The 12,364-nt window shown below is 34.3% G+C and overlaps 2 protein-coding genes across 4 annotated transcripts; one reads left to right on the top strand and one right to left on the bottom strand.

Moving 5' to 3' along the window:
- The first annotated feature begins 845 nt into the window (after positions 1 to 845).
- Positions 846 to 4,161, top strand: LOC102612247 (protein DEHYDRATION-INDUCED 19 homolog 3). Its single transcript, XM_052440408.1, has 5 exons — positions 846 to 1,130; positions 1,825 to 1,967; positions 2,743 to 2,822; positions 3,216 to 3,470; positions 3,795 to 4,161. Exons 1-5 carry the CDS (start codon positions 1,055 to 1,057, stop codon positions 3,901 to 3,903), a joined length of 663 nt encoding a protein of 220 aa, XP_052296368.1. The 5' UTR covers positions 846 to 1,054; the 3' UTR covers positions 3,904 to 4,161.
- Positions 4,162 to 4,223: 62 nt separating this feature from the next.
- LOC102611360 (uncharacterized) lies at positions 4,224 to 8,023 on the bottom strand. 3 transcript variants are annotated; one of them, XM_006472099.4, is made up of 4 exons: positions 7,850 to 8,023; positions 5,999 to 7,530; positions 4,935 to 5,913; positions 4,224 to 4,695 (listed from the first exon to the last, which is right to left on the bottom strand). In XM_006472099.4, exons 2-4 carry the CDS (start codon positions 7,250 to 7,252, stop codon positions 4,442 to 4,444), a joined length of 2,487 nt encoding a protein of 828 aa, XP_006472162.2. In that variant the 5' UTR covers positions 7,253 to 7,530; positions 7,850 to 8,023; the 3' UTR covers positions 4,224 to 4,441. The 3 variants fall into 3 exon arrangements, with proteins under 3 accessions (XP_006472162.2, XP_006472163.2, XP_052296366.1); XM_006472100.4 differs by having other exon boundaries at positions 5,999 to 7,263; XM_052440406.1 differs by having other exon boundaries at positions 5,999 to 8,023.
- Positions 8,024 to 12,364: the final 4,341 nt, after the last annotated feature.

Genomic DNA, 12,364 nt, shown 5'->3' with positions numbered 1-12,364 from the left:
GGCAAAACAGGCTCCCCAGCCCGCGAATCTAGGCACGACGGCCACGCTTTCCCCAGGACCGTGGCGTAACACGCAAGATGTCGCAGAACCACGACAGCCACGCTTTCCCCAGAACCGTGACGTAACACGCAAGATCTCAGAGAACCACGACAGCCACGCTTTCCCCAGAACTGTGGCGTAACACGCAAGATCCCGCGTTTGCCCATAACGCAGCAGTCAGAGTCCCATGCCGTCTCGAAAAAAGCGGAAGACTGGGATTCAGGGGAAGCCTATAAAAAGGTAGCCAACGAAGGTAAAAGGGTTAGCAATTTTGATTCTAAAGGAGAGAAAACAACCTAACAGCCATAAGATTTGTGGCAAGCGTTCCCCGAACCTTCATATCTGACTTGAGTGTCGGAGGGTTTGCGCCGGGAGAACCACCGGCGTACTCTGACTTGTCTGTGTGCGCAGGAACCTCTGGAGAAGAAGCCTTGAGAGGAGACCCCCGGGTCGTGATGAAGTTGATCGAGTAGAGATCCTGGTCATAGAACGAGGAGAACTGGAATCTCGCATCAACAAGTAGTTTTTAAGAACTAGTCTTATTTTTTGTTTTGAAAGAACTTTTTTAAAGAATATTATCAAACTTTTTTTTTGTATATTTTACTGCAATTGATAATTCGTAATTTATATAATAAGAATTGTAGAAATTGACAGATTCGTGGATAAAAATAGTTTTAAAGAATTAAAAAAATCCCATGTATGTCTGAGGAAAAAAAATTATAAATATATTAAATAACCTAAAATTCTGTTATCTGAAAAAAAAAGGCAAAAATCAATGAATAGTATAAAAATACCAGCACAACACCAGATAACATTTCTTCTTTCTCTTGCAAATCCCAAACCGACCCGCCCGTCATTGATTTTCTCTCTCTATCTCTCTCTCCATCGAATAAATTTCTGGGTTTTGATCAAGATTGGAACTTGTATTTGAATTCAAGATCAAAGCTTTGAAAACCCCTTAAAAATTGTTCCCATTTTTTGTCCAAGCTTAAAAAGGAGCTTCTTATACATAAATATGGATGCTGATTCATGGAGTGCCCGTCTCTCATCAGCTTCAAAGAGATACCAATCGGCTCTGCAATCACGATCTGGTAAGCTTATTCATTTTTTTTTTTTTTGGGTTACTTTTCCTTTGTGGGATTTTTAAGAAAACAATGGAAGATATGTGAACTTGATGTTGAAAACTATGAGAGTTTAATTTTTATTTGGTTATTTGTGAATCTATTTGTTTACAACTAATGGTTATTATATTTGATTCTGTGTTTTTGGTTTTCTGTTTATTTTTATATCCTAGTTGATTAAAGTGTGGTATCTGTATGTAAAGATTCTGTTTGTTTTCTGAAAAATGAAGGGAAAGGAAAGAATTCGAAAATTTGAGCTTGACTTGTTACTCAGAGTTTAGATGTCAAAAGCTTGAACTCAACTGAGGTTATAGCAACAATTTAAATGGAAAGTTTAGATTTCAATAATGAATATCGAGCTTGTAGTTCAGAGATTAGAATTTCGTCTATTTTATCATTTTTTTCTTAAAAGAATTTTGCTTGTAGCTTCCTTTTGTGTTGTGTGTGAAATGTCCAAAGTTTTGAGTTGTATGTTTCTTAATGTTAATATTTAGAGCCTTGTAGAACTGGATTAATGTACTTGTACCAATGGAGAATGTTTATATAAGATATTTGGTTTCCTTTCCTCACATCTTAATAATTAATGGTGCTTAAGGCTCTCTGAAGAATGAGGAAGCTTTTTAACCTTCCTTTTGCTTATTGAAATGATTTTATGTGACTGCAGAGATGTTCATGGGGTTTGAAGAAATTGATGGAGATGATGATCTAAGGGAGGAATTTCCATGCCCATTCTGCTCGGAGTATTTTGATATTGTTGGCTTGTGCTGCCACATAGATGATGAGCATCCTGTGGAGGCAAAGAATGGGGTAAATAACTAGCAGATAATATATATAGAGAGATCTTTTATGTAGTTCTAAAGAACAATTGGTGCTTCCGATTTCTGCTTCTGAGATAGCCTGTTGATGATGCATGAAAATTCAAATGGTTAACGCTAATTTTTTCTTTCGATTGTCGGCCAACTGTCATTATTTGCCTGCTTCCATCTGCTCAAATCAGCAAAGCCATAATTTTTAGCCAGTTGAAGAAAATCTTAGTGATAATGGGATCCGTCTGCAGGATGCTATGCTGTTGGCATGACCTGAAGTCACCTAAACTTTGTTTCTTGACTCATGGTGATAGTTACTTGATTCTGCTCATTATGATGATAGAGCTCGTCTGTCACCTAATCGAGGGATATCATCTGTAGATTTCTCCATCACTTGATAGACATAAATTGATTTTAACAATGGGGCTTGAACCTCTTATGTTGTTGACTTAAGTGTTTATACCTGCCAATGAGCTTCATTTTCGCTGTTGGGAAGGCTTTTCTTCATTAGGAGATAGGATCAACTTCCTGTAGTCCACATCCATAGGTGAAATGGGATGGCTAATGTTCAATTTGAAAACTCCTCACCACCAAAAAAGTAATAATAGTAATAAATTTTTTTTTTAAAAAAAATCTTATCAAGAAAAGGAGAAAGGCTAAAAAATTTGACTGATGGAAGTTTTAATTTTTTGCTTTGGTGTTTGTTGTTGTAGATTGCGTTGGAACTTAGAATCACGTATTGGATCTTACTAATGATCAGGGCTTTTTGCTTGCAGGTTTGTCCAGTTTGTGCAATGAGGGTGGGGGTGGATATGGTTGCCCACATAACCTTGCAACATGGAAATATATTTAAGATATCCATTTTTTCCCAAAGACTTATTTGTGTTAGGGGTTTCTGAATCTTGCCTTGCTGTGTTGATTATTTCTGTGCTTGATTATGATTTAATATGCCAATACATTAAACATCCTAGTGTTTGGATCTTACTTCCATGAAAATTTTTACGAAGGAGGTGAACCGACGATACTGATGTTTTGATTAACTTTTCTTGATAATTGACTTTGATTTTTGTCTTTAATGACCTTTAAAAATCTTATCATTGCCAGAATTTATGAGTCATTCTACTGGCCACACATTTTTCTATGTTGTTTTTGATGTAGGCATTCCTACAATTTTTTAGGCTTCCTCTCAAAATATAATCATGATGTAGAGTTGACATACTGCTATGAATTCCTTAACGAGCAGTTACATGCAGCGCAAGAGGAAATCACGTAGAGGTGGATCGCATTCAACTCTTTCTTTGTTGAGGAAAGAGCTGCGAGAGGGAAATTTACAGTCCCTTTTTGGGGGCTCTTCTTGTATAGTTTCATCATCCAACGCGGCAGCTGATCCGTTGTTATCTTCATTTATTTTGCCCGTGGCTGATGATTCTGTCAGCGGTCAATCTCCCTTTGCAACTGCAGCAAACTCAGCCAAAAAAAGCTCAGCTGCGAAGGTTTCTGTGCGGTATGATCACTTTTATCATTCCCCTCAGTGGTTTTTTATGTAGCTGTGCACTAGGATCATAGTTCTATGATTGTAATTAAAGCCATAATACTGTGGCAAAGAAAAGGGGGCTATGCTATGACTGTTTTATACTTGTCGTGCTGTTGAATACATTCTCTAAATAATCAAATGGGTGAACCTTTAGCAATTGCTCGCAATTGCTCTTTATTGATATCAGTTTAGCAGTGTTTGGATCGTAGTTCTTCTATCTAAATCACATCGGTCGAGTAACATTCAATGCTTTCTTCACTTTCCACGTTTTAATAATTTGGTTTTTGATGACAGAAATGTCCAGTCAGCTCCCGTGTCCCTTAAGGATCAGGAAGAGAAGGCAAAAAGATTGGACTTTGTTCAAGGGTTGTTGTTGTCCACCGTTCTTGATGATATTTTATGAAGATAATGCAAGGCAGCTGCTGCATCAGTGGACTTCAAAGTTAAAACCAAAGCTGTGCAATCTATGGTTTGCTTGTAGTTATGCCAATGTATTGAACAGTGTGTCGAATAAGGTGTAGTATGAGTGTAATTTATGTTGCAAGAGTACTTTCTTTAGGCTTAGAACAGACTTTCGTGTTTCCTTTCAATCTTCAGATCATAAGTTGATGATGAAGATAAAAAAAATGAAAATAATTTCTGTTCTTCTTTTGCCAGCTCATTAATCACTGTTATTTCCTTAAAGAGTTTGTAAGTTATCAGAACGACGGTAACAAAGAAATATACAGCAGAAAGAAATTGTTATACAATCAGTAATCGAATAGTTTTGACTTGTGCCGTCTAAACAATGATTGTTGCTACAATGATCAAACAAGAATTGGGGGAGCCCTTTATTGGTGCTCAATGTCAGTTAATTATCTCTATAAACAAGAAAATTTTTGACTACCTCCTAACAAAAAAAAAAATGAGCAGAGAAATCAACTCCACTCACTGCACTAATGCTAAAGGCCTAAACTTAACCATTGTGGTAGTCTTGTATCCATTATTCTCTTCACTACTTCTTTTATGAAAGAATCGAAACATGATGAGCAATGACTTTTCATCAGGCTAGTTTGTCCAGATGATACTCTTTCGACATGGGAACAAATTGACGGTGGGGGCACAATGTGAACCTCACTCCTGCTGTGTTCGAGCCCACAAGCAGCCAAGATGGTGTGAGTTGAACTTCCTGCTATGTCTTTGAATGTACTGGGGTCTGCATAAAGAAAACAAAGCTGTTTGATCATTTTTAAAAACATGGAAAATGAAAATTCATTTCACACAACAGTTATTTGCTAATACCTAATCTGAAAGGCCTAGTTAAGAATTAAATATGCAGCCTCTGGAAATGAACATTTTGTACTAAAATAGAAAGCCTATTTCTGAAGGACTCTCCCTCTCTAAAATTTGTGAAGGGTTGATTGCATAAAATTGATAACAGAAGCACATTCATACCTAATTGAATATCTCTGGACAAGTTTTTCAAATGACTTTTGACAACTGATTGCAATTGTTCCTTTGCTACATGAGAATCAAACTCTTCTTTTGCTGTGAAAGGGATCGCAAAGCCATCAGACCCAATGTGTGATAAGCTGCTGCGCTGATGGAGTTGCCCAAAGGAAGGTAAGGAATTGATCCCAGCAAGTTCAGGCCACAATGTCAAATTGACAGACCCATTTGCAGTGCTGATTGTTGGGTCCTGAACTGCTTGTCTTCTCAAATAGTTTAATCTTGGAGCCAAAAAATCCCCATTTTCCACCAAGGAAGTGGGATGGTCATGTGACCTCTCCTCAAAGATTGCCTGATGCAACGGCTCTGTTTCTTGTCCCCTTGCAGGTTGAACTACTGTTTCCCTACCCTGATCAAGTTGAGAGTTAAAATTTTCACTATTCAAATTGGCTGTTGGCATTCCATCATTATTACCAGACATAAAATTCATTCTATTCATTGAAAGGAGATTTTGTATGTGACGGTGTATCCAACGTCTTCCTGTAAGTGTTGGTGCCCCTGCTCCGGATCCAGGTGAGGCTGCCTGAACATCTCCAACAGTAAATCGGGGAGATGAAAGATTTCCAGATCCTGGAGTTAATGGTATACGTGGTGAAGACACTGAATAAGGGTCGAAACCTTCCCCAAAACTTACAATGGGTGATGGTCTATTATGCAAGTTGGTACTTGCAGTCCTTAGATCAGGCAATGGATCTTGAGCTTGGGAACTAGAAGATCCAAGAGCAACAGGTCTACAGCCATCACAGTACCAATTGCCTTCAGGCACAACCCGGCCAAGGCCAACACAATAGGTGTGTGCTGATGAATCACAGATGTCACATAATAACATAAGGCCATCATCTCCTCCTTGGTGGCATTCTGAACAAATAACATTCTCATAGGGATCAAGAAAACTTCTAAGGTCTTCCTCAGATGGTTGATAAACCTGTTTTCGCAATAATCCCATTTTAGGCCATAACATGAGAAACAAAAGATAAGAAGCATGAATCGGAGAAAAACAAATAATATACCTGATCCCGCTCAGGTACTTGAATTACCACACTTCTCAAATCAACACCGGCTGTTGATCTTTCTGGTTTAGTAATTGTCTTGAACCTCTGCTTGCACAGAGGGCAACGAGATTCGACTTTCGACCACTCCATGATGCAAGTGAAACAAAAATAATGACTGCAACAGTTGAGGGTTCCCCTCAACCTTCTTTTATCTTCCTCAGACAGACATATCCCACAAACCTGCTTTGCCACTTCACTCTTCACTTCTTCTATCTTCTCCTTACCCTTTCTTCCTAGTGTTTTTCTTGGCTGGCCTAAATTGCCATCCTCTTGAATTGTCTTGGAGGATGAGGACTTCCGCAAGCTAGTTTTCACTTTTCCACATAATTGACTAGCTTCTCTCACTTGTTCTCTCTCTTCTTCTGAGATTGTATATTCATAATCAGATGATCCTGACGATACAAAATCTGAATCTGAAGGTACAACATACCTTCTCCTTTTCCGACTTAAGGTTGTCTTGCTCTTTCCTTTCACAACTACCCCTTCATCTATAAAGTTGATATCATCATCATCATCATCATCGCTCCTTTCTTTCCTCCTCAACCGATGATTCCTTCGTTTCTTTTCCAAAGGCTTCTTAGAGACCTTAGATTTTCTCCTTTTTTGACCCCTAACAGAACTTTTTTTCCTCAGACATTTTCTACGCGAGTTATTGTTCTTCCTCTTCCTATTGCTACTGTTTTTCTTCTTTGTGACCACCAGTTCCTCTTCCTCATCCAAACAATCATCATCATCTGGAGTGAACTCCTCATCCTCATCTTCTTCTTCCTCTTCATAATCTTCATCTTCATCTTCTCCATACCTTACCCTTTTCCTCTTTCGTGCTGTTTTAACACCATTTTTCCCATCCCCTAAATTACTCTTTCTTGCTTTTGATCTAACAACCTTTCTCACATCTACCTCCTCTTCTTCGTCTTCGTCCTCTCCTTCAAAACTATCAAAAACTTCTTCTCTCTTTCTTACTTTTGATCTAACAACCTTCCTCACATCTACCTCCTCTTCTTCCTCTTCCTCCTCGACAAAACTATCGAAACCTTCTTCTGACGCATATCCATCAACAGAAGAGCAATAATCCTCCAATTCATCTTCAGATACCTCATCTTCTTCATCGGAAATCACATAATCCTCATCTGAATCATCAGAACCCTTATCTTTTGACCTAGCTCTTCTCTTAAAATCTTGCTTAGAACCAACCTTTCCTCCCCTTCCCATGAGTTCTCACCCTGAAAAAAACCAATCAAGTCCAAGAACCACCCAGATGCCAAAAACCAACTATTTAATTAAAATACTATTTCTCCTCACAAAGCAATACCAAATCCAACCGAATCAAATCAATTCAATTCATAACGCATCAAAGTAAATTCCAAGATTCTTGAATTCTTCCTCCTTTCTATTTCTTGCTTAGGTGCCACTCTAACAAGGTAACAATATTAATACCATCTAATAAGGCAAAATAATTCCCCTTTCCAAATTACCTCTCCACCATGGATCTAGTCCCATAACAAAAACCCAAATAAGGTAAAATTATTAAAAAAAAAACTAAAAAACTAAAAATCAGACCCAGATCATAAAAATCAAGATAAACCTTTTATTTTCACAAATAAATTTAAATTTCACTAAGTAAAAACAAAACCCAGAAACTAATTTCATTAAATTACAATCTTGAAGCTCGAGATTAATAAAATTTCAGGAACTGACAAATAAATTGGAAACCCTAAAAACATCGAATTGTCAAATAAAGCCAATTATAGAAAAACAAAAAAGGGAGAGAAAGCGTGGAGAGAGAAAGGGAGGAGGTTTTGGTGTTACCTCAACTGTGAGGAGGAACAAGGAAACCAGTGAAAATAGAGGAAAACGTTCGTGGATTTTGGGAAAATGTTTTTCTTATTTCAGTTGTTGCGCCTTTTTTTTTTAATTGATTAATTAACTGATTGTTTTAAAAAATTAATAATTTATTTGTTTAGGAGGAAGATGGAGATAATCATACACGTAATGCGTTTTAATAAATAGAGATATTAATGGATTTGAGTTTTCACATGTGCATGACATGGCGTAGGCAACTCCGCCGATCATTTCTTGTAAAGTTACTGGAATATCCTTCAAATTTGGTGCTATTTTCATTGTAATTTTGACTTTGGGATGTGATAAGGTAAGGTGGTATACAATTATGTTACTGTGGGCTCCTTGAAACGTAGAGGTATTTCATTGGGCCAATCGAAGTGCTTTGCAGCGAATTGCGTGATGCCATTTCATTGGAGTTGCTCGACTATATAATATATAACTTTTTAACTTTCTTAAAGGTTTTATAAAGAATATCCACAGATGGCAAAATCCAGACTCGGGTTTAGATGTGCCAAAAAAACTCGGTTGGACTTAAAATCTTTGAAAATCCCGGCAGTTGACCGAGTTTTTTTATTCAGAATTTTATGTCTGGATTTTATTTTTTAATACTACATATGTACTTTTTTGTAATTTTTAATTTTATTTTAATAAAATTGGACATGAAAATATTAACTTTAAATGTTTAAAATCTTACCTATATGTAACAAATAAGTCAAATAAATATAATTATTTAAAATAATATAAATTCTACAATTTTTTAATAAAATTCAAATTTGAGGTAAAAACTTCATGCTTATCAAGTGATGCTCGGGATTGGTCCAGCCAATTTCCAGGCTGGGTACCTAACCCGCATCACCTGGGTCCAGTGTGGATTTAAGGCGAATAGATATTTTTGACACTGCTAAGAATATCTTGAATTTAAGTAATAATAAGAATTAAGAATATATCTAATTGATAAAGTTTTTTTTAAATTTAATCATTTTTTAATTTAAATCAAAGAAAACCTTAGAAAGAAACTTGGAAATGTAATTACATAACTCAAGCACTAAATAAAAACAAATGAATGTTGTGCTATCGAAAATTTAAAATCAAATTTTAAATCTCATATGAAGTTCACCGGTTAAATCATTTAGTGCCAATATACATACAAGTAATTGTGGGTACATGTCAACGATTAAAATATTTTGACTTAGTATTAAGAAATTTAAAATTTGAATAAGTAGAAAGGTAATTAAATAGATGTCCCAAAAAATCTACATATAAATAATGAAATACAGATAATTGTGAAAATGAATTGGTATGAATAATCAACAACTCACTAGTATTTAGAAAATAAGAAAAATTTCAATTCTTTTTTAACAAATATAATATTCTAAAATCAGGTTATGAATTTTCCACCGTGGTGAAGTAGTTGCCAAAGACGATATAAGCCGGTCAAAACGTTCACAGTGAAAAATAAATAAATAATTGGCTTATATTATAAAAATAATTGGTTTAAATGAATTGGATTAGATTCCGTGATTAGTCACGATTGGTAAACGGTTGAGGCATGTTAGGTTATTGCTGATGTACCGGTTATCTTACGTATCAGATTTACCTAAATATCCTTTAGCCTGGTAAATCAGTTAAACTTGCTTTTTGGTCGTTTGTTCAAAAATATAATTATCCACTGCGACGCGCTTCGCGTAGCCATCAAAATCACCATCATTCCCTGGGAATTTGATCAAGACGGTTGATCTTGAGCAACGTGGATCCGCATGATCGATACAGTGTAATCTAAATATTGATATTTTTAAGTTATAGCGCGTGCACAACTACGGGGCATCTCTTTGGCCTTCGCCTCGTGGTTAAGGCGAAGGTTGTGTCCTTATTATTGTAACTAGAAAATAAAATCGCGCTTCACGCAGCTTTGAAAAAATAATTTAGTATTATATTTTTTTCTTACTTTACACTTGATGAAACTGATAAAAAATATGAATTGATTTTTTTTAAGATGAAACAGCCTTATAAAAAGAAAAAAAAAGATATTAGTCAGCAATACAAATAAAGAAACAACGCAAGATAAATAATAAAATGAGAGAATATATTATATATTAATTTTATTTATTCCAATTGTGTGTGTACAAAACAAAAAGATGAGCTCTCCTTTTATAGTTACATAATCACTCCATGAAATTAATGAAAAATTATGGATCATAATTTCTTGTGAGATAGTGAGAGTTATAGGAAAGTTAAAGGTTGCTAATGGGAGATAGTGGGGAGACTAAAAGATATATGTTATGAACATCTACATTTATTTTAATAAATTCATAACACTCCCCCTTGGATGTTCATTATAAAGAATATGCATCGTTAAAATCTTTACATAATTGTTATTGTATAATAACAATCAAATTAATTATAAGAAGATGAAAAGCTAAATCTAAAAGAAAATTTATCTATTTATTAGATAATAGATAATATACAAAGGTTAGAAATGGTGATGCCACATCACCTCCTCAAGTCCCAGCTTTATATAGATATATAGATAGATAGATTGATTTATTTTTAACAGTGATGATAGAATTATATGTTTTTTTATAAATTTATTTTGTATAAATAAATGTGGTATAAATTAATTAATTTGATGAAAATTAAAAAAAAAAATCATGTGGATCAATAGTTACTTAATCCAATCAACCAAATTATATCACATCAGTTTATATCAAAATTTGTAACTCTATTCTTACTCTATTTTTAAGTATATGTAAGTATATTCAATCTGTTTAAATAAATTATGATACATATAATATACTTTTATAAAAACCACATTGCTGATCAGATCAATTATGTGATGCTATAATTAAGATATACTAGTGATCTAAAAGAACGAGACGAAAAGGTGTATTTATAAATCATGCAAGCATATGATTCATATTTGAATAATGTTGATTGTGTTGCAAAAATATTAGTTTTCACCCAAAATAAATAAGATACCCTAATATATAGAGAAGAATAGTAATAATTGAAATTCTATCCTATTATTTCCAAATATATATTTTCTTTGTTTATGTGATGATAAGCATTAACACATTGGCAATTTTTTTTTTGTATAAAAGTAGATTTTTTTCTTCTTCTGGCAAGCGATTTTCTTACTAATATCATCAATTTCTATCCTTCAAACTAAAGCAATAGTAAGCTGGATACAACTGATGCCCTAAATAATAAAAAAATTGCCAAATAAATACTGGCCTCGGTTTGAGCTAGCCGGACTAGATAAAATGAAATCAATCTTCATATATGAACTTGAAATTGATTTATTTAATTACCAGCTTCTATAATTCTATTTCAAATCCTAGCTGAATATCCCACAGCACAACTAAATGCTTCATTTTATTTCCTTATTTTTTGGATCATTTTCCCAATTGCTGTGGGAATAAAATGGGCTGTGCTTTTTTCAGCGAATTTCAGCTTTGGAAGCAGACTTTTGGTGGGCTCTCTAGTGAAGTCCAGTGTGTTCTGCCTCGATAGTTTGGGCTCATGCAGAAATTTAAAGTAGGCCTTTTCGCACCCCTCTAAATTCCTTATAAAATTCCTCTTTAATTGAAATAATCTAAATAAGTAAATATAAATTAATTTTTTTAAATAAAAGTTCAATTAAACACTTAAATAAATTATTTTTTAATAATTTATTAAGCCCACCCATTTTATAATTCATATTTACATTTTTAATTTTTAATTAATTTTTTAAAAAATTATGAATTATGGAGATAGAAGTTATGTATCAGGATTCAAGAAGAGAATAATTTTAAGAGATTAGTATTTGCGTGCATTTATAAATCAAAACTATGAAATTTAAGGAGAAGATGATTGATTTTAATTTATGAGTTAGTATGTTATAAATAAACGAGATAGTTTAGGAAATAAAATTCAAAATGCGTGCATAAGGATTTATTTGAATCTTGATTTCGAACTCAGTCAAATTACTTACAAATATTTAGAGCAAAATCTCTCCTCATACACATACGCACGGCCATATGAGAGGACTTTTTAAATTCACATACTACCGTAATGAAATGAAACATCGAAGCATTAGTCTTTTCAGGAAGCGAAATTGGAACAATCGAACAACAAACTTACAAGAAACCTTTGACAATATGAACCCAATAATAACCACAAAATGAATTTTCAATCCTGAAAATGTTCGATCTAGTAGAATTATTTTGGAAACATAAAGTCTCGGCTGTTTTTTGTGAAATGTTCCTTTGGTTTGAATCACTTTTCTCCAGAAAGTGCTTCCAAGAGAGTTGAGTTGTCCAATTCATTGACCCCTCAATGTTAATGACACCATATTCTATTGTTTATTTTGATAATTAAAAGTTGGAATAACAATAATAAAGATTGTGTCCATCACTTCATATAAAAATTGAATCTTTGTTCTTAAAAGAGGAACATCCTCTACTTACCTTTAATTTTACATCTCATTGGTTTAGGGAGTAGCAT

Source organism: Citrus sinensis, chromosome 5 (assembly GCF_022201045.2).
Source record: "Citrus sinensis cultivar Valencia sweet orange chromosome 5, DVS_A1.0, whole genome shotgun sequence".
Classification (NCBI taxonomy): Eukaryota; Viridiplantae; Streptophyta; class Magnoliopsida; order Sapindales; family Rutaceae; genus Citrus; species Citrus sinensis.
The sequence above is the reverse complement of the archived record's forward strand: the minus strand, read 5'-3'. Positions and strand labels throughout refer to the sequence as shown.

Bases quoted from the DNA above. Each gene is read 5' to 3' on its own strand.
- LOC102611360 (XM_052440406.1), bottom strand. From the start codon at position 7,252: ATGGGAAGGGGAGGAAAGGTTGGTTCTAAGCAAGATTTTAAGAGAAGA. The intron at 5,914-5,998 runs GTATATTATTTG...TTGCGAAAACAG, and splicing joins AAGTACCTGAGCGGGATCAG to GTTTATCAACCATCTGAGGA. The intron at 4,696-4,934 runs GTATGAATGTGC...TTCTTTATGCAG, and splicing joins GTCCAGAGATATTCAATTAG to ACCCCAGTACATTCAAAGAC.
- LOC102612247 (XM_052440408.1), top strand. From the start codon at position 1,055: ATGGATGCTGATTCATGGAGTGCCCGTCTCTCATCAGCTTCAAAGAGA. The intron at 1,131-1,824 runs GTAAGCTTATTC...ATGTGACTGCAG, and splicing joins GGCTCTGCAATCACGATCTG to AGATGTTCATGGGGTTTGAA. The intron at 2,823-3,215 runs ATCCATTTTTTC...GAGCAGTTACAT, and splicing joins CATGGAAATATATTTAAGAT to GCAGCGCAAGAGGAAATCAC.